General features: G+C 42.6%; 1 protein-coding gene across 1 annotated transcript in view; it reads left to right on the top strand.

Annotated features, from left to right (window-relative positions):
- The window catches only part of NOL10 (nucleolar protein 10), a 102,827-nt gene extending 95,729 nt beyond the window's left edge, over nt 1-7,098 (top strand). The window contains exon 21 of the mRNA XM_040348595.1: nt 6,587-7,098. Within this exon, the coding sequence (XP_040204529.1) occupies nt 6,587-6,706 (120 nt within the window). The 3' untranslated portion in view covers nt 6,707-7,098. The remainder of the gene's footprint in view (nt 1-6,586) is intronic.
- The last annotated feature ends 15,334 nt before the right edge of the window (nt 7,099-22,432 follow it).

Here is a 22,432-nt window from a genome sequence, read left to right on the forward strand (position 1 = left end):
GGTATGCTGATCCTTCAGTGTGCATGTGCTGGTGATGTCACTGGCTGCATCTAAAGTAAATATCTCCTAAACAGTGCATGTTTAGGAGATATTTACTGTACCTATAGGTATGCCTTATTTCTAGGCTTACCTATAGGTAAAAATCATACATGGGAGTTTACTCCCACTGTAATATAAATCCCCAGCTGTGTTTGATAACAATAATCAATATGTAAGCCCTCATGAGTGGTGGAGTTTACCCAGGAACCTTCGTTCTTCCGTTGCATCCTGCATGGCAATGACTTGACCTTTTGAATTGGCTACTGAATTCTTAACATTGTATTGTGGAGTGTGATGTGAAGCATGTATTGGCTCTAACCTTCAACAACCGACTAGATCAGGGATATGCAATTAGCGGACCTCCAGCTGTTGCAAAACTACAAGTCCCATCATGCCTCAGACTCTGGGTGTCATGCTTGTTGCTGTCAGTCTTGCTATGCCTCATGGGACTTGTAGTTCTGCAACAGCTGGAGGTCTGCTAATTGCATATCCCTGGACTAGATTATCTAATTGTTGTGAGAATAAGAACTGGAAATCTCGGTATACACTGGTACGCACTCAGACTTATTGTAGGTATAAAGACCATCCCTTTTTTCGTCTTGCCTACAGTGAGGGAAAAAAATATTTGATCCCCTGCTGATTTTGTAAGTTTGCCCACTGACCAAGAAATGATCAGTCTATAATTTTAATGGTTGGTTTATTTTAATGATGAGAGACAGAATAACAACAAAATATCCAGAAAAACGCATTTCAAAAAAAGTTATTTTGCATTTTAATGAGTGAAAGAAGTATTTAACCCCTTTGCTAAACATGACTTCGTACTTGTTGGCCAAACCCTTGTTGGCAATCAGAGGTCAGATGTTTCTTGTAGTTGGCCACCAGGTTTGCACACATCTCAGGAGGGATTTGTCCCACTCCTCTTTGCAGATCCTCCCCAAGTCATTAACCACTTGACCACTGGGCACGAAAACCCCCTTAATCACCAGACCAATTTTCAGCTTTCGGTGCTCTCACAATTTGAATGACAATTACTCAGTCATACAACATTGTACCCATCTGAAATTTTTGTCCTTTTTTTCCCACAAATAGAGCTTTCTTTTGGTGGTATTTGATCACCTCTGCGGTTTTTATTTTTTGCGCTATAAAAGAAAAAAGACTGAAAATTCTGTAAAAAAAAAAAAAAAAATCTAGTTTCTGTCATATTAGCAGGTTATTTCTCACACACAGCATATGCATACTACAAATTACACCCCAAAACACATTCTGCTATTCCTCCCGAGTATAGCGATACCACATGTGTGCGACTTTTACACAGCGTGGCCACATAGAGAGGCCCAACATGCAGGGAGCACCATCAGGCGTTCTGGAGCACCCAGGCCAATTCTGACATTTCTCTCCTACATGTAAAAATCATCATTTATTTGCTAAAAAAATTACATAGAAACCCAAAACATTATATATGCTTTTTTTTCAAAGACCCTAGAGAATACAATGGCGGTTGTTGCAACTTTTTATCTTGCACGGTATTTTCGCAGCAATTTTTTGAACGCGTGTTTTTAAAAAAAAAACAGTTTTGTGCTTAAAAAAAAAAAAAAAACAGTAAAGTTAGCCCAATGTTTTTGCATAATATGAAAGATGAAGTTACGCCGAGTAAATAGATACCCAACATGTCACCCTTCAAAATTGCACACGCTCGTGAAATTGCGCCAAACGTTGCTACTTAAAAATCCCCATAGGCGACGTATTGCAAGGTATTGGAGTATTGAGGGTATTGCAGAGTATGGGGGGGTATTGCAGAGTATGGGGGGGGGTATTGCAGAGTATGGGGGGGGGTATTGCAGAGTATGGGGGGGGGTATTGCAGAGTATGGGGGTGGGTATTGCAGAGTATGGGGGGGTGGGTATTGCAGAGTATGGGGGGGTGGGTATTGCAGAGTATGGGGGGGTGGGTATTGCAGAGTATGGGTGGGTGGGTATTGCAGAGTATGGGTGGGTGGGTATTGCAGAGTATGGGTGGGTGGGTATTGCAGAGTATGGGTGGGTGGGTATTGCAGAGTATGGGGGGGTGGGTATTGCAGAGTAAAATAAAAAAAATGATGAGTGCAATACTCTGCAATACCCCACCCCATACTCTGCAATACCCCACCCCATACTCTGCAATACCCCACCCCATACTCTGCAATACCCACCCCCCCAGGGTGGGTATTGCAGAGTATGGGGTGGGGTATTGCAGAGTATGGGGTGGGGTATTGCAGAGTATGGGGTGGGGTATTGCAGAGTATTGCACTCATCATTATTTTTATTTTGCAGAGTATTGCGCAGGGATGGCTGGATCTGTGACTGCAATTGTCACAGATCCAGCCCACAGTGCGGCGGCTGCTGCTGCCGCCCGATCCCCCCCCCCTCCCTCTCCTCTCACACTGTACCGAACGGTACAGAGAGGAGAGGGAGGAACCGGCGTCATTACATGACGCCGGTTTGTTTACAAGTGATCGCGCCGTCATTGGACGGCGCGATCACGTGGTAAGGAGCCGCTTCCATTGGCTCCTTACCGCGATCCGTGTTGCTGCGGGTCCCGTGGACCCGCCGAGCGCCGGTGATCGTGTGTGCGCGCCCGCTCGGGCGCGCAATTGTGACTCTCTGGGAGGACGTATATTGACGCCCTCCTAGAGTTAGGTAACCGCCTTGTAGCCGTATTTCGGCTATAGGGCGGTTACCAAGTAGTTAAGGTTTTGAGGCTGACGTTTGGTAACTCGAACCTTCAGCTCCCTCCACATACAGTATTTTTTATGGGATTAAGGTCTGGAGACTGGCTAGGCCACTCCAGGACCTTAATGTGCTTCTTCTTGAGCCACTCCTTTGTTGCCTTGGCAGTGTGTTTTGGGTCATAGTCATGCTGGAATACCCATCCACGACCCATTTTCAATGCCCTGGCTGAGGGAAAGGGGTTTTTACCCAAGATTTGATGGTATATGGCCCCCTCCATTGTCCATTTGATGCAGTGAAGTTGTCCTGTCTCTCAAAGCATAATGTTTCCACCTCCATGTCCTAAGGCGGGGATGATGTTCTTGGGGTCATAGGCAGCATTCCTCCCCCTCCAAATGCAGCAAGTCGAGTTGATGCCAAATCGCTTGATTTTGGTCTCATCTGACCACAAAACTTTCACCCAGTTCTCCTCTGAATCATTCAGATGTTCAATAGCAATCTACAGAGGATGAAGCCCCAGACTGAGGGAGACTGAGAGTTTTTTAATTTTTTTTTTTTTGTGTTTCTTCCATTTGCAAATAAAATCGCACCAACCGTTGTCACCCTCTCACCAAGCTGCTTGGCGATGGTCTTGTAGCCCATTCCAGCCTTGTGTAGGTCTACAATCTTGTCCCTGACATCCTTGGACAGCTCTTTGGTCTTGGCCATGGTGGAGAGATTGGAATCTGATTTCTTTTGTGGACAGGTGTCTTTTATACAGGTAACTAGCTGAGATTAGTAGCACTCCCTTTAGGAGATATCAGCTCATTACCTGTATAGAAGACACCCGGGAGCCAGAAATCTTACTGATTGATAGGGGATCGAAATTCTTATTTCACTCATTAAAATGCAAATCAATTTATAAAAAAAATTGAAATGCGTTTTTCTGAATTTTTTGTTGTTATTCTGTCTCTCATTGTTAAAATTATAGGCTGATCATTTCTTTGTCAGTGGGCAAAAGTACAAAATCAGCAGGGGATCAAATACTTTTTCCCTCACTGTATAGTCTCTCTTTTAACTACTTCAAGACCGCCCACGATAAATATGCGTCATTACAGTAGTCCATCTGATCATCCCCCACAGCTACTACCCATTGTTCCACTTGACCCTCCCTTCTAGATTGTAAGCTCTAACGAGCAGGGCCCTCTGATCCCTCCTGTATTGAATTGTATTGTGACTGTACTGTCTTCCCTGATGTAAAGCGCTGCGCAAACTGTTGGCGCTATATAAATCCTGTATAATAATATAATAATAATTACTTAACATAACCCCAGTATTTTTTTATACTGTGGGCAATTCTTTTTCATATAAAAGTGATTCCGGCAGTGGATTCGCCATGGGATTACTTTTAAAGGTGGGAAAGATGCCTCCCCCCCCCCCCCCGGTCACTTCCCAGTCATCTCCAGGCTTAAAGCACACCGCTCTCCCTCCGAGCTCGCACGCAGAAACCAAGGCATACGTACGTCAAGCCCACATATGTAAATTGTGTTTTAACCACACATGAGGTATTGCCATGATCGTTGGAGCGAGAGCAATAATTCTAGCACTACACCCCCTCTGTAACTCTAAACAGGTAAACTCTAAAAAAAAAAAAAAATTTAAAGCATCACCCATAGAGATTAAGTACTGTAGCCATTTCACGGGCACACGCAATTTTAAAGCATGACATGTTAGGTATGTATTTACTCAGTGTAACATGTGTTTGTAAGACTGCTGCGCATATATATGTATGTGTGTGTGTGTGTATGTATATATATGTATATATATGTATATATATATATATGTGTGTGTATATATATATATATATGTATGTATATATATATATATATATATATATATATATATATATATATATATATATATATATATATATATATATATATATATATATATATATATATATATATATATAATGTTTGGGGGTCCTAAATAATTTTCTAGCAAAAAATTCTAATTTTAAATTTGTAAGCAAACGGTTACAGAAAAAGCCTGGTCTTAAAATGGAAGTAAACTTCCATCTCTTGCTTTTACCTATAGGGTAAGGCTTATAGTATATTATAGGCCTATAGTAAGGCTTACTTATAGGTAGTGTAAATATCTCTTAAACATGCACTGTGTAGGAGACATTTACTATACATGCAGCCGGTGACATCACTGGTGCATGTGCTCTGAAGGAACAGCCACTCGTGCCGTTCTTTCAGAGTCCTGTCCTGTGAACACAGAAGCAAGACGGGTGAAGATGAGAGCGCCTGCATTGCTGACATCACGACGCTGGAATAGCTTAGTTTTAAGGTAAGTTTATCATAATGTGTTAGTATGCAATGCATACAAACACATTATTGGGTTTTACGTCCTCTGTATTTCCCTGCAAAGGTAAAGCATAATTGGCTGCTGTGCATTGCATAGTAGCCCGTTATGTGTCACTTACCTGAAACCGAAGCCTGCGATGTCGCTGCTCTCCCCACTGGCAGCGAGCGTCCATCGTCGCCCCTCTTCCTTTCCGGGGCTGCCAACTCTGGCTCTGTGACTGGCCAAAGTCACGTGTCATCGCTCCCACGCATGTGCGCTGGAGCCGCCAGCATGGCCCCTTCAGAAATGGCACGATCTGCCCTTTAAAGTGCGCATGCGCTGTAGACATCGGCGCACGGCTTTATTGTGAATATATGTAATAAAATAATATATATTAAAATTGTGGAGGTTTAGGAGCCATTTCCAGCACCTACAGGTAAGCTTTAACATAGGCTTACCTGTAGGTAAAAGTGGTTGTACAGGGTTTAATTTCATTGAGTACAGATTACATTACCATTATCCACTTTAACCCCTTGCCTACCTGGACAGGTCTGACACATTTCTCTCATCTATGTAAAAATCTTTGTTTTCCTTGCTAGAAAATTACTTGGAACCCCCAAACATGCATATTTGTTTTTTAGCAGAGGCCTTAGAGAATAAAATAGAGGTCGTTTTTCATGTCACACGTTTTTTGCGCAGCGATTTTTCAAACACAGTTTTTGGGGAAATGCACTTTAATGCGCTGAATGAGCTAATAAGTTAAACATTCTTTAAAAAAAAAAAACGTATAACCCAATTTTTTTGTAAAAGATTAAAGATGATACACCAAATCAGAAGATACCCAACATGTTATGCTTTTTAATTGTGCTTGCTCATGGAATAGCATCAAACAACTGTACTTCAAAATCTCCATAGGCGACTCTTTGAAAGTTACCAGTTTGGAGTTAGAGGCGGTCTAGTGCGAAAATTATTGCCCTTGCTCTGACGCTTGCGGCAATACCTCACATTGTGATTTTAACACCGTTTACAGTGAATTTCATTGTGTATATTATTGTGATTAGGTGTGATTTGCCACAGCTAATCATTTGATACAGATGGGCTGTAATTGGCCATGTCTGTACCATGTGATCACTGTGACCAATCACAGCCAGCAACACATGTGTACACAACATGAATGGTATGAATCAGAGCCATTTTATTTACAATTGTCGTGATCTGTGGTTACAACATTCACATGGTATCGGCAGCGGACAGGCACACTTATCGGTGACCGGACACAACGGGTGGTGGATCATGCGGGAGTGCGACACGTTCTGGGAAGGACATCCTCCCAGAACAATAGGGCTCCTGAATCATTTTTCAATTCCCTGGCCAGGAAGCAGTTTAAAAAGCCACAGAGAACATTGTAGTGCAGCTTCGATTAAAGATGGTTGTTGATCATGCAGATTATGTAATTGTATCATCTGACTTGATTTATATTCCCAAATGTGAAATCTTTTTGTGTTCTTTTCCAGTCTGAACATCTAAAAAAGAGACAAGAAGCAGAAAAACAACATAAAGAGGAGAGGAAAAAACTGCGCCGTTCAGCGGGACACTTAAGGAGTAAACCTGCAAAAGGAAGACCATTTTTTTAACAGACTGGATCTTTGTCCGGAATGAACTAAAACAATGAAAATTTGTTTGCCTGAATATACGCATACAGGATTGTCCAATCTGCACAGAATATAGAATTGATGAATTGTCATTCTCAGGATTGTGAGAGTATTTGCAGGTCAGACTGTTGTACATGTGGATATTCAGAGGAATCATTAGTGGGCATTTCTTTGAAAATCCTGGTGGATGAATGATTTACAGCAGCACAAAGTGTCATCTGGTGGGAATGTTGAATAATATTGAGGCTTAATTAAATCTCCACTGACACATCACTGGTGGGTGAAGTTTAAACTGGAGATTTACCGTATCTGTCATTGCGGCAAAAGCCTTGACCATTCTCATCCTATTTAAATAAATCATTATTAATTTTTTACTTTTTTTGCAATGTTATTTGTCTATAGGGTATTAAAAAAAGTGACTCAAAGGGATAAACAAAGGACCAGTAAACACACGTAATAATAGTTTATGCACACTTTCTTTTTCTAATGGTCAGCCGCTGCAGTACCTGCACTGAAGTTTACAGTTAGGATTTGGAATGAGGAGATTTCATGAATAGCGAATCTGATATTTTTTTCCCAAGCAAATTTGGCTGATGCAAGAATCTCACAATTCAGAAATTTAGGCAATTGCAATATATTATTATTTTATTATCTTCAGACAGAGCAAGTTTTACATGCATTAAGTAAATTTAGGTGAATAATTGCGATGGTCCCTCCTAGATTGTCTTGACTTTGCAAAAAAAGTCAAGATTGTAATCAGTGTTATAGTGCATAGGGCCATGACCAAGCTGCCTGACCTCTGTGCTGAGCTTGACATCTTTTAGAGCAGTGGTTCTCAACCTTACTAGTGCTGTGACCCCTTGATAAAATTTCCCAAGTTGTGGGGACCCCTAACAGTAAAATTATTTTCGTAGCATGGCGCTCCCTGAGTCCCCTCCACTCTTGTACAGTATTAAAACCTCCATATGGTACATTTTAGGATGCACCACGCTTTCTCTTTGTTCACTTTTCTTTCCCTTGTATCTCTCTCTATCCCAATTTCTTATTTTTTTCACCCATCCCTCTCTTTTTCTTTCTTCCTCACCCTTTTTTTGCCTCCTTTCCATGTATTCTCTATTTTGATTCATTGTTTTACTCCTTAGTGGGGGGGGGGGGGGGTATTGGATGAGTGGCAATGCTGGGGGGGAGTTCTGTTCAGCCAACTTTGATGCTCTTGATCAAAGTCATCTGCTGATCTGAGAACTGTAGTGGGGATTTTTAATGGCAACTATAATCACAGGTAGTGTTACTCACCGTGTCTTTGACTTTGTGGTTTCTCGTAGCAGTGACACCTATGCTGAAATCAGGTCTCCTCCAGCCCCTCCCACCCCACATTCCTCACCAGTCAACTTACCTCTAGTCTCTGCCCCCCAGCCATGCCGTGAACTGAATGTGCGGCTGTGAAGAGGCTGAGTGGGTGTCCGTGGGCTCCAGGAACAGCCCAGCTGGGCGGCCACAGGCTCCAGGGACAGCCCTGCTGGGCAGCCGCAAAACAGTTGAGAGTGATGCGGGAACACCCCAGGATTCGGTGACCCCTGGCAAATCATCATTTGACCCCCAAAGGGGTTCCGACCCCCAGGTTGAGAACCACTGTTTTAGAGGGTTCTGAGCCACAAATACAAGATGGTTTAGGGCTCATTCACACTGTGGTCCGTACACTATGAATGGATTATTTGCTAATGCAACTGGAGCTGGCAGGTGGTGGGTGTGGGCAGCTCAAGTCCTTGAACTTAGCAGCTGTCTTTGTTTGCAACCGCTCACATGGACACAACCTTGCAAATTAGGATGAGTAGTTGTGTCTGTACAGATGCTGCGTCACCAAAAGACGTACATTGGCTGTCTTCAGATATCATCGGTTTCTGCCGGCGATTCTGTGCAACGTAAGAACAATAAAAGCGGCAGTTCAGCCGCTTGATCATTTTTACAGGCGGCGGGAAGGGACATACCCCCCTCCTGCCGCCCTTCGGTGCATCTCCAGCCCCGCCTGTGCCATTGGCGACACAGAGAAAGAATCCATCATCTCTATGACCGCTGGAGGCCAAGGGGTGACGGTATGACATCACGTCTGGGCCGCGGAAGAAAACAAAGCCCAGATCCTGGCTGGAAAGAAAGGGATCTGTCTTTTTTTTTTTTTTTTTTATTATCTGTCTTTCCAGGCTGGAGGAGAGATATGGGGTCTTTTAGACTCCACATCTCTCCATAAAGAAAACCTGTCAAGGAACCATTCCTCTTACAAGGGGTTTACATTCCTTGTAATTGGAATAAAAGTGTCTTAAAAAATATATTTATTTTTTGGATCAAAGTGTAACAAAAAAAACATATTAATAAAGTTTACAGGGGTGTCCTTGGTCAGCAACTGCGTTTGGGTAGGCGGTACGTGTCAGGTAATATCCACATGAATGGCAAGACCCAAGGTTTCCCAGCTGAACATTGTCTAAAGCATCACATTGCCTCCAGCAGCTTGCCTTTTTCTGGTACTGCATCCTCGTGCCATCTCTTTCCCAGGTAGGTGACCTCCATTCCCCCGGCCATCCACATGATGTAAAAGAAAACATGATTCAGCAGATGGGCCACCTTCTATTGCTCTGTGGTCCAGTTCTGATGCTCATGTTCTCACTGTAGGTACTTTTGGCTGTGGGCATGGGTCAGCATGGGCACCTTGACCATTCTTGGGCTACACAACATCATACACAAAAAACTGCAATGCACTGTGTTTTGACACCTTCCTATTACCACAAGCGTTAACCGTTTCAGCAGTTTGAGCTACGGTTGCTCTGCTAATGGATTGGACTACATGGCTCAGACTTGGCTCCCCATGCATCAGTGAATTTTGGCCACCTGTGATCCTGTTGACGATTCACTGTTTTTCCTTCCTTGGACCACTTTTGGTAGGTCCTGAGCACTGCAGACTGGGAACATCCCACTAGAACTGTATTTTTGGAGTTGCTCTGACCCAGTCTAGCTATTAAATTTTGGCCCTTGTCAAAGTTGCTTGATTCCTTACAATCGCCCATTTTTTTCTGCTTTTAACGCATCAACTTTAGGGGCAACATGTTCATGCGATGCCTAATAAATACCACCCACTTTCAGATGTCATAATTGGTGTATGTGATTATATTTTGAGAATGGTTAGATCTGTACAGAATAAAATCAATCTGCATAAGAGTGAATATTAATTTTGTATCTTATTGTTAGAGGGACACAGTAGGCTAAACTTAAACTGTTGCCTAAAGGAGGATTGGACACTTGCTTGCAAAAAAACTATAGGCCAATTCTGGGTGTAGCCCTTACTACTGCATGAGTGAACCTCTGCGCTTTGTGAACAGTTAATAAAGCAAAGTGAAAAAAGCTGCATATCTATAATGTGCCCAAAATTTCAAAACCATCAAAAATTAATATAGATGCGCTAACTCGCCAAATGCATGATGAATACATCATATACAAATTCAGAAATATACCGTGCACAAGTCATGAATCCAAATATAAGGTGCAATATGAAATCAAAGTGACAGGGGCAAATAAATCAATCAAGAAAAATAGTTCATGTGTATTTTATAGATGGATGTGGATCTCATGCAGCCTATTGGCCACCACAAAGTAACATGCAATAAAAAAGCACAAATAAGACACATAAACTAAAGTGGTTGATCTCAAAAGTTCATCTGGACAAGTGCTTGTCACCCACTGCCTCTTTTGCTACAACTTTGGTGTATCGCCACAACACCAGTGAGCAAACAAAGGTTTGGCCCCACAAACAAGATCCAAACAAGTTTGTTTCAATCCTTCCGGCAGAGCCACCTCAGTCAGATTGGCTCCTGAAGAGAACAAACTGTGCCGCAGGATTTCAGAACACCAAGCGGTCAGTCTAAAGACTATTAAAGTGGTTGTAAACACACTTAAAAAAAAAGCAAGACAAAGGCATAATGAGCTAGTATGCATAGCATACTAGCTCATTATGTAATACTCACCTCAGATCGAAGCCCCCACAGCCGTCCTCGTACACCGCTCGGGCGGCTGACATCTTTTCCGGGTATCGCGGCAGTCACGGCACGGCCTCCTTTAGGAACGGCACGATCGACGTTTCTAAAGTGCACCTGCGCCTATGTCATCAAGGCCCATCATTATTGTAAATATCTCCTAAACCGTGGAGGTTTAGGAGATATTTCGAGCACCTACAGGTAATAATTAATCTAGGCTTACCTGTAGGTGAAAGTGGTCTGTAAACCTCAGTCATGAAATCTGAACCAAGCACATATCTGTAGTGTTTGCTTGTCTCTCTCCAAAGCTCCAATGTTGTTTCTCTCTGGTGCTTCGTTCCTCGTTTACAACCACTTTAAAGTGTCAACCTTTTGCCTTCAGCATCTGTGTACTCGGTGTTCTGGAGCAAAAAGGACTTCTGGAGGTAAGAGGGAGTACTGAGTACACAGATGCTGAAGGCAAAAGATTGACACTTTAATAGTCTGACTGGGGTGGCACTGCCTGAAGGATTGAAACAAGCTTCTTTGAACCTTGTTTGTGGGGCCAAACCTTTTGGTAAGCATCCTGTTTGCTTGCCCAGGCATAACCAACCACTCTAATCTCAGCTGAAGTCTGAGTTTTTAGCCAAGGTTCTTAAATAATAAATGTTTCTCTGGAGACTTCTTCCCATGGGTTTACCCCCTGGTTCCCACTTGTGCGGGATGTGTGGCCCACATTTGCGTGAGAATGGCAGCCCATTCATTTGAATGGGCCGCTGTGCCTGCATTTCCTGCCAAAAAAAGGTGCTTTCAGTCGCACGGAAATTTCATGGTGCTTTTGACCATGCAATTTTCCTATGGCTCCTGCACCTACGAGTGTGCTGCGGGTTGAGCGGCGTGGGGAGTGCCATTAAGAATGAATGGCAGCCCGTGCGTCTCTGCAGAACAGCACGATTTTGCGGCGGGTGGTTGCAGGTTTGGAGACAGGTGCTATTCCCACATCCTGAAGAGGAGTAGGTAGGAAAAATAGAGGGTGTACTGATTTCTGGAGTGTTTTGAGGCTTCCCTACACCCCATCCAAGTTCAAAGAGCATTAAATGTCAAAAAGACACTAGCTGCCTGGATATTGTGCTGTGAAACTGTGGGAGCTGCTGTGTGCCTGGCTGTTGCGCACTCACGTAGGACTAGAACCTGGGACAAATCGGTAAAGTTGGTTTGGGGTCTGTGCAACAAAAGTATGAAAGAGCAAGCATAAAAACAAGTACCTATTTGCTTTGCTCAGTTCGCACCTGCCCTGGCGTGGTGTCCAGGCACTATAGCATTGTGTATAAGTTCTGGGGGTAACCGGGTACAGGCAGGCCTGCTTGCCCTATGGTAAAGGGGCTGCTATAGTCAATTGTTAGATCAACTTGTCAAACGGGAATATTGTAAAACTTTTTTGTCCCTCTGTCAGAATGCAATGTCTCAGCGAGGAGGAATCCTCTATCCACCTCACTTGTGTGGAAGGAGGTTGAAAAAAAAAATGACCCACCTATGGCCAGCTTTATGCTCCCTGAAATGACATGATTTTCTTTAATGGAAACCAAGTCGGAGCAAAGAAATGCATATGGAGCTCACGTGCAATAAATATAATGTATGATTGCGTGTGGCAAGACTAACAGCTAGGATGTGAGCCCAGTACATGACACATGAGGAGCTATGTAAGGCTGCTTTCACATTGGTCTGTTGAAAAAAAAAAATTTTTGATGTGCTTCCGGTGCATTTCCAGTGTGTTTTCTGGTTGCCTGACTCCAAGAATGCGTCTGTGAAACATGGATATGTGACTTAAAAAAAAACCCAAGAATGCAACTGCCTTGAGATTTCGATGCATATTTGACATTTTTTGATGTGTTTTCTATTCATTTCAATGGGAGCTGAGTTTCTTGTGCAGTTTTGAAAAGTGCACCAAAAATGCAGCAAGCAGGATTTTAACCGCCTCTTGCCTGCCGGCATTTGTCTCTTGTTCTGGGCCGACGTCGTATGACGCCGCCAAGTCTCACTGCGGCACGCGGCGTGGCGATCGAGGGTGCACTGTGTCCCTGGGACACTGTGACTCTGAGCTAGGTAAAGAGCCAATGACGTGTCTCTTTACCTATGTGATTGGCTGTATCCAATCACAGCTGATCACATGGAAATGCAATTGTTTTGGCTCTTCCCGCCTCACAATGACCGTGTGAGGAGAGGAGAGCCAATCGGCAGCATTTTCTCACAGGAGACCTGTACAGATAATCAGGGCAATGATCATCAGTGCAGCCCCAACTGTGCCCAACAGTGACCCCAATCTGTGCCCATCAGTGATGCAAGTCAGTGCTGCCTTTTAGTACCCATCAGTAATGTGTATTTGTGCTTATCAGTGCTGCAAGTCAGTGCTGCAAGTCAGTGCTGCCTTTTAGTACCCATCAGTAATGTTAATTTGTGTTCATCAGTAATGCTAATCTGTGCTTATCAGTGCTGCAAGGCAGTGCTGCCTTTTAGTGCCCATCAGTGATGCTAATCTGTGCTTATCAGGCATGCAATTCAGTGCTGCCTTTTAGTGCACATCAGTAGTGCCCATAAGTGCAGCCTCATCAGTGAAGGAGAAAAATGATTTATTTACTACATTTTCTGACAGAAACTAAGAGGGTTATTTGCGGAAGGCAAATCCACTTTGCAATACAAGTGCAAACTACAAGTGCAAAGTGCACTTAAAATTGCACTTGAAAGTGCAATCGCTGTAAATCTGAGGGGAAGCTCTGCTGATTTTATTATACAATCATGTGCAAGCTAAAATGCTGTTTTTTTTGTTTTTTTTTCTTCCTAGCATGTCCCCCTCGGATCTACAGTAACTGCACTTCCAAATGCACTTTGCAGTAGTAGTTTGCACTTGTAGTGCAAAGTGGATTTGCCTTTTGTAAATAACCCCCTAAGAAAAAAAAAATGTCCCCCAAATTTTTGCAAACAATAAAAAACCCAGCAGTGATTAAATACCACTAAAATAAGGTTCTATTTGTGGGAAAAAAATGATAAAACATTAATTTGGGTACATCATTGTATGACCGTGCAATTGTCATTCAAAGTGTGAGAGCGCTGAAAATTGGCCTGGGCAGGAAGGGGGTGAAAGTGCCCAGTAGGCAAGTGGTTAAAAACGGTGTGAAGAGTTCCAAAGAAATTTAAAGGGATGCATTTTTTCATGCATTTTTCTTCGGCTTTTTAAATTGATCAAAAACTGATCAGTATGAAAGAGTACTAATAAGGGAAAATTATTCAGCGCTGGAATGTAAATATAAACTAAAAAATGCGAGCCAGCACTAAGGTAAATTCAAATAAAACACCTCACATTGACATAAAATAATAATCGTGCAGCGCAAAACAGAAATTAATATTTAACTTTACACACACAGAAAATTATGACATATGATATATAATGTGTAATTATATAATAAAAGAGTCCATAACAAGTGCTCAAGTGCAAAAAAGATCCAAATTGGAATAAATGGTGCAAAAATCCAGAAGGAACCTCCACCAAATAGCAGGAATGGCCTCTCACCTTGAATGAATGAATGAATGAAAACTTATATAGCGCAACACATGCGAACTTAATCGCCTCTGGGCGCACACCTAACATAATACATATAATACATCAGCTGGCATTATGTTATGTATTATTGTGATGTATTATATGTATTATGTTAGGTGTGCGATCACGACTGACGTCATTCTTTTTTGTAAGAATCCTTTTTTAAGGGGTCTTTTTTGCTTTTGGAGATCTTTATCTTTAATGCATATATAAACTTTTGGTATTTAGAAGTCTGCCCTTAATGTCATTCTGATTGAATGTTTATATTTTCTCCGCCCTTCATTGTGCTATTCCCATTATGGTGCAGCCAGCGCCTTCCTGTGTTGACAGCTTTTGTTGTCCAATCGGGATTGATGGGAGGGCTCGAGTAGTAGTGGGCGTGTTTGTTGCCATGGTTGTCATGGCAGCTGCAGGCTTCTTAAACCTAGACAGCGGGACGTCTACATGCTGCCTTTCTTCACCCCGCGCTGATGAAGTCCCGCCCATAGGGACGTAACGACGTACGAGGGGGAGGGGCCACGTGTGACGTCACCCGCGATCGCTGACCTACAGAGAAACCCATGCTGCCATGGATGTTTTTATCATGCTGTTTCGCCGCACTCGCCTGAGAGGGCTTATGCAGTGAGTGTATTCATTTTATTCCTAATAAATGTATTTTGGCCTGGTGGCTACAGAGAGCACTAGATTTCCTCTCCTTTGTTTTCTATGCCCTGATTGCCGTGTCCTGTTCCTGAGTCTGACTGATATCGTGGTTCTACTGCTGCATTGCTTGCTGTCCTCTGAGAACAGGTGGTTCTCTGATTATGCTTTGTGACCTATTGTAGGTCGAAGTTGTAAGGTGAGGCCATTCCTGCTATTTGGTGGAGGTTCCTTCTGGATATCACCCTTTGGATTTTTGCACCATTTATTCCAATTTGGATCTTTTTTGCACTTGTTATGGACTCTTTTATTATATAATTACACATTATATATCATATGTCATAATTTTCTATGTGTGTAAAGTTAAATATTAATTTCTGTTTTGCGCTGCACTATTATTATTTTATGACAGTATGAAAGAGTCCCAAAAATAAGCTCCAATAGTAAAAACACTTCTGGGAATATTTTGAAACCTCATAAAACGACAAGTTATTTTACGTTTCATGAAGCCATCCTGCAATCTATAACGCCTATCTGTAACACAAGCCACTTTGTTCTGTACATGTAACAAGCTTGCTATTATGTGACATTTTGTGTTCTAATAAGTTTTCTGTCCCAAGGATATAGCTGTGCAGTTATTTAACCAGTGAATGTCATTGGATTCTGGAATGATTGTCCTCCCACGGAACACCTGCAACAATGTCTCATTGCAGTTCCTCTGCTCATACTCCTCCTGCACATTTGCACAGAGAAAGGAACAATCCTCCCCTATGTCCTCTGCTTGAGCTGTCTCATAGTTTCCAATACCATTGCCAAATTGCTGGTCTCCTCAAATACTGGATCTCGCAGATGTCAGAGCTGAGTTTTCCTTCTTGCTGTGTCTATAGATGGGAGAAAAATGTACACGGTTCTAGCACTCGTTAGAGTCCTTATGAGCAAATACATTGTGCATCCATTCACACAAGGAAAGTTAGGTAGAGAGGAGTGAACTGATTCACTACAGACAAACAAATTCGACAATCGTAGAAATAAATGTGAATTGTCCTTTCACCTGGACAAGCACATGCATATTGTCCAATCTGCAGGAAATCGCACAATTAAAATGGAATCAAATCCAAAACCAAAAATTGAATATATTGCAGCTTAACAATCTTTAGATGTGGTGACTGCATTTCTTTTCTTTTCTCCCCCCCCCCCCCCCATCCGTTTTCCCCTGATGATCTGGCCAGTAACCATAGGCAAGTGGTGTGTCTGGGCACACCCTAATCCTGGGGTTGGCAACCTGTCAATGGTGGGCAGGTGATAGGTAAACCGCAATCCTTCCTTGCCGTTCCCTCAGAACCTGGACAGGAGAGGTGGCAGGGGGTGGAATTTTGTGGAACCAATCTGTATTTTCATCCTGCAGCAGCTAAAAGTAGGCTTCCCCTCCTCTCCCCTTTGTCAATATTCAGCTGCCACAGGAGGAAAATATAGGGGATTGATACTAATATATGCCACCCATAGGCGTGAGCACAGGGTGTGCCGGGTGTGCCCAGGCACACCATAATCACCCCATGCACATTAGTGTTATCGCTCTGTATAGCAGCAGGAACATGGGGAAGATCTCTCTCTTACTGGCTCTGCCATAAGAGAAGTGTTTAGGCTCTTCTCTTTCACTATGCCGGCAGGGAGATCAATGTGCCGGGGTCATATATATGTAGATACATACACGTGCATGTGTGTTTGAGCTTAAGGGCGCACACCCTAATGCAATAGGCTGCGCACACCTATAATGCCACACCTCCTTTCCCTGTTACTCTTCCTTCTGTTGCCCGGTTCCCCCATGTGCTCCCTTGCTCCCCCTTCATCTCATTGTTTCAGGATGGAGAGCGGAGAAGTGGCTGGTAAATATGTCAAATGCATATGTGTTGAAGTTTTGGGGTGTACACCCTAATGCAACAGGCTGCGCACACCTATGCCAGTAACACACATCCGGTATTAATGAGACGCAACTCTGGATGAATGAGAACAGGAGACACAGCAGACAGCAGCATTGTCAACCTGCGGAGAGAGTAGTGTTAAATGTATTCGAGGATTTAGATATCACAAATCCACAATCTCAGAAAATTAGAATATTGTGAAAAGGTGCAATATTCTAGGCTCAAAGTGTCCCACTCTAATCAGATAATTAAGCCATAACACCTGCAAAGGGTTTCTGAGCCTTTAAATCAGGGGTCTCAAACTGGCGGCCCTCCAGCTGTTGCGGAACTACAAGTCCCATCATGCTTCTGCCTATGGAAGTCATACTTGTAACCATCAGCCTTGCAATGCCTCATGGGAATTGTAGTTTTGCAACAGCTGGAGGGCCACCAGTTTGAGACCTCTGCTTTAAATGGTCTCTGTCTGCTTCTGTAGGAATCACAATCATGGGAAAGACTGCTGAGCTGACAGTTGTGCAGAAAACCATCATTGACACCCTCCATAGGGAGGGAAAGCCTCAAAAAGGTAATTACAAAAGAAGTTGGATGTTCCCAAAGTGCTGTATCAAAGCACATTAATAGAAAGTTATGTGGAAGAAAAAGGTGCACAAGCAGCAGGGATGAGCGCAGCCTGGAGAGGATTGTCAGGAAAAGTCCATTCAAAAGTGTTGGGGACTTTCACAAGGAGTGGACTGAGGCTGGAGTCAGTGCATCAAGAGCCACCATACACAGACGGATCCTGGACATGGGCTTCTAATGTCGTATTCCTCTTGTCAAGCCACTCCTGAACAACAAACAACGTCAGAAGCGTCTTACCTGGGCTAAAGAAAAACACACCTGGTCTGGTGCTCAGTGGTCCAAAGTCCTCTTTTCTGATGAGAGCAAAATTTGCATCTCATTTGGAAACCAAGGACCCAGAGTATGGAGGAAGAATGGAGAGGCACATACTGCAAGATGCTTGAAGTCCAGTGTGAAGTTTCCAGTCTGTGTTGATTTGGGGAGCCGTGTCATCTGCTGCTGTTGGCTTACTGTGCTTCATTAAGTCCGGGGTCACCGCAGCCGTCTACCAGGAGATTCTGAAACACCTCATGCTTCCTTCCACAGACGAGCTCTATGGGGATGCTGACTTAATTTTCCAGCAGGACTTGGCACCCGCCCACACTGCCAAAAGCACCCAAATCTGGTTCAATGACCGTGGGATTACTGTGCTTGATTGGCCAGCAAACTCGCCTGACCTGAACCCCATAGAGAATCTATGGGGCATTGCCAAGAGAAAGATGAGAGACATGAGACCAAACAATGCAGAAGAGCTGAAGGCCGCTATTGAAGCATCCTGGTCTTCCATAACACCTCAGCAGTGCCACAGGCTGATAGCTTCCATGCCACTCCGCATTGAGGCAGCCATTTCTGCAAAAGGGGCCCAAACCAAGTACTGAGTACATATGCATGCTTCTACTTTTCAGAGGTCCGATATTCTATGTACAATCCTTGTTTTATTGATTGCATGTAATATTCAAATTTTCTGAGATTGTGGATTTGGGGTTTTCATGAGCTGTAAGCCATAATCATCACAATTATGACAAATCACAGCTTGAACTATCTTGCTTTGCATGTAATGAGTCTCTCTCATATAAAGTCACCTTTTAAGTTGCCTTAGTGAAATAAATGAACTTTTGCACGATATTAAATTTTTCGAGTGTCACCTGTATAGCACTGCAGATAAGAAAGGAAATGTCATTTTTAATAGCATTAAATTGCAACATTTTTTTTATTTGATGTTTCCTTTTTCCATGGAAAATTGAGTTTTTGGAAAGGCAGAGCAGAAGTGTTATCAACTGGTAGTATTGACAAATTCAAAAAACGTTTAGATGTCTTCCTCAGTGTATAGAAATACATATACAGTAAAACCTTGGTTTGAGAGCGTTTTGCAAGACAAGCATTTTTTTTTTTTTATAAATTAGACTTCATAAACAAGCGATGTCTTGATATAAGAGTAGCTTCATGTCACAAATGAGTATAAAAGAGAAGAGAGGTGCCCCTAAGTGTAGCAATATGGTCACATTTAATGAAGGTACAACATTTAGCAACATATTGTTACACTTAGAGGCACCTCTCGTCTCTTTTATACTCTGTAGCTCCTGCTGAATTTTGCTTCTAATCCCCTTGTGTAGACTTCCATGTGTGGATGGACATTTTATGGTTACACAACCTATCACAGTGTTATAATCTTTTTATATGGACTATAAACTGAAGCACCTATATATAAATGGTTGTGGAACGAATCATCCGAGTTTCCATTATTTCTTATGGCAAAATTTGCTTTGATATACAAGTGCTTTGGATTACAAGCATGCTTCTGGAACAAATTATGCTCGCAATCCAAGGTTTTACTGTACTCTTACTGTAGACATTATTGGTGAATAGGAAGGAATGGAGCTACAGAGCAACCGTGAAAGCTCTGGTTACCATTCTCTATGTAGGGCACTGGAATTCAGGCTACTTGAAAGGCCAATGTGAATAATACTTAAAGTGAATAGAAATGGGGTTAAAGGGGTTGTAAAGGTTCGTTTTTTATTTTCTAAATAGGTTACTTTAAGCTAGTGCATTGATGGTTCACTTACCCTTTACTTCAATTTCCTTTCTAAATGTTGTTTTTCTTTGTTTTCTTTGTCTGAATTTCTCACTTCCTGTTCCTCCTCAGTAAGATGTTCAGTAAGCTGTTCTAAATGACTTTCCACCGCTCGGATGATGGTGGAAAGCTTACTGAGGAGAAACAGGAAGTGAGAAATTCAAACAATGAAAAAAACATTCAGAAGCTAAATCGATGGAAAAGGTAAGTAACAATGCACTAGCTTAACCACTTAAGGACCGCCTCCTGCACATATACGTCAGCAGAATGGCATGGCTGGGCACATGTACGTACAGGTACGTCCTGTACATGTACCCAGTCATGGGTCACGGGCTCCCGCGACCCAGGCCGAAGCTCCGGGACCGCGGAACCCGCCGACCCGATCGCCGATGGGGTCCCGCGATCGGTCCCCGGAGCTGAAGAACAGGGAGAGCCGCGTGTAAACACGGCTTCCCCGTTCTTTACTATGGCGGCTGCATCGATCGTGTCATCCCTTTTATAGGGGGACACAATCGATGACGTCACTCCTACAGCCACACCCCCCTACAGTTGTAAACACATACTAGGTGAAACATAACCCCTTCAGCGCCCCCTGTGGCTAACTCCCAAACTGCAACTGCCCTTTTCACAGTAAACAATGCATTTTAAATGCATTTTTTGCTGTGAAAATGACAATGGTCCCAAAAATGTGTCAAAATTGTCCGAAGTGTCCGCCATAATGTCGCAGTCACGAAAAAAATCGCTGATCGCCGCCATTAGTAGTAAAAAAAAAAATTTTATAAAAATGCAATAAAACTATCCCCTATTTTGTAAACGCTATAAATTTTGCGCAAACCAACCGATAAACGCTTATTGCGATTTTTTTTACCAAAAATATGTAGAAGAATATGTATCGGCCTAAACTGAGGAAAAAAATATTTTTTATATATTTTTGGGGGATATTTATTATAGCAACAAGTAAAAAATATTTCATTTTTTTCAAAATTGTCGCTCTATTTTTGTTTATAGCGCAAAAAATAAAAACCGCAGAGGTGATCAAATACCACCAAAAGAAAGCTCTATTTGTGGTAAAAAAAGGACGCCAATTTTGTTTGGGAGCCACGTCGCACGACCGCGCAATTGTCAGTTAAAGCGACGCAGTGCCGAATCGCAAAAAGGGGCAAGGTCTTTTAGCTGCATTTTGGTCTGAGTCTTAAGTGGTTAAAGGAACCAATTTAGAAAATAAAAGACGAACATTTACAACCCCTTTAAGGTTTGCAGCTAACATTTCTCATGAAAGTGTTTCGAGTTACAAAAAGGGGTCAAACAAATATTTTGCAGCCTAGAATTTTTTTTTTTTTATTCACACTTCCTTTTTCCATTCTCATAAAACACATAACTCAATGACCATCATTTAAAGTTACAGCGGCACGCCTAGGAAGGAATGTGTCCCAATATAGTCTGCCTTTTTAGATATTGCTTGTTATCAACATAATTTCATTATAATACATTTTTTTTATGTACCTATAGCCCAAACTGTTTTTTCTGTTGTCTTTATTGCTGTCCTTTTCCACAGTGGGAATAAAGATAGAAAAAAGACGATGGGGGTTCAACCATTTCCTACACCATCTAAAGCAAACAAAAATGGCTTTAGGTACAATATAAAGCTATTTGGTGAAAAGTCTTTATTCTTCTCTGGTATCTTTCAATGCTAGGTTCGTGTGGGGTACATTTTTTTTATTTTATTTTAGAGTGGCCAGTCTGGTTAGCGTAGCAAATCTGAACCAGATGAATGCTAGATCCCTGAACAGAACCATTAGGAGAGCTGTAGCTGCTGCAAGCTCTGGGCCTGCGACAGCTTCCTTGCTCCATACCTGTCATCAAATACAGTGGTGGGGCCATTACTCATTGGGGTCTGTTTTTGGGTGCTGGCCTCAGATGTGAAACCCCAGTGTTTTATTCCCCTGTAAATGTGCTTCTATATTTTATGCTTGTAAGTAATTGTGCAGTGAATCTTGGTGTTTTTATTACACAAGGAAGAGCATTTCTTGTGTCTTATTAGGGTAGCGGCTGGTTTCTAGGGGGGCGCAAACAAACTGGAAAAAAAAAAAACATCAAGCGCAGCCACTGTGCCCATCAAACGCAGCCACTGTGCCCATCAAACGCAGCCACTGTGCCATCAAATGCAGCTACTGTACCCATCAATTGCTGCCAGTGTGCCCATCAATTGCTGTCAGTGTGCCCATCAATTGCTGTCAGTGTGCCCATCAATTGCCGCCAGTGTGCCCTATCAATTGCAGCTACTGTGTCCCATCAAATGCTGACAGTGTGCCCCCCCCTCGGCGTTATCCTCCACACTCGGAGTCCTCATGTCTTCACCTGTCCTCTTCCCATATTCTTCTATGATAGACATCCAATCACAGCACCTGTTGCTTCAGCCAATCAGATGACAGGGTAACCTGACCCGAACACCTGATTGGCTGAGAGGCTGGTCAGTGTTATTTATTCGCTTCCCTAACACAACACTATGTAAACAGTGAATGCACAGCATTGTGCCCGCTGTTTACCAATTTGAAGCATATAAGAGCCTGTGGCTCTAATCAGGTGCTTCCAAAAACACCCTCGCCGCTATAATTCAGATGTGAAAATAGAGGAATATATTATGTACATAAAGTGACAATATAAAACCACAGCGCTGTGAGAATAAATAAATATTCAAATCTAAATATATATACAAGTGTACAATGTGATATCACAATTATAAGTGAATAAACTCATAACATTGTAAACGTGCTAAATAAGTGAAAAAAAGTTCGTGATGTTACAAAAAGCGTGAAGTATTTAAGAGGAAAGTTCATGTGACTTCAAACTAGTTGTTCCACTCTTCCAGGGCTTCCACCACACCTCAGTGTT

Source organism: Rana temporaria, chromosome 4 (genome assembly GCF_905171775.1).
Source record: "Rana temporaria chromosome 4, aRanTem1.1, whole genome shotgun sequence".
In the NCBI taxonomy this organism is placed as follows: domain Eukaryota; kingdom Metazoa; phylum Chordata; class Amphibia; order Anura; family Ranidae; genus Rana; species Rana temporaria.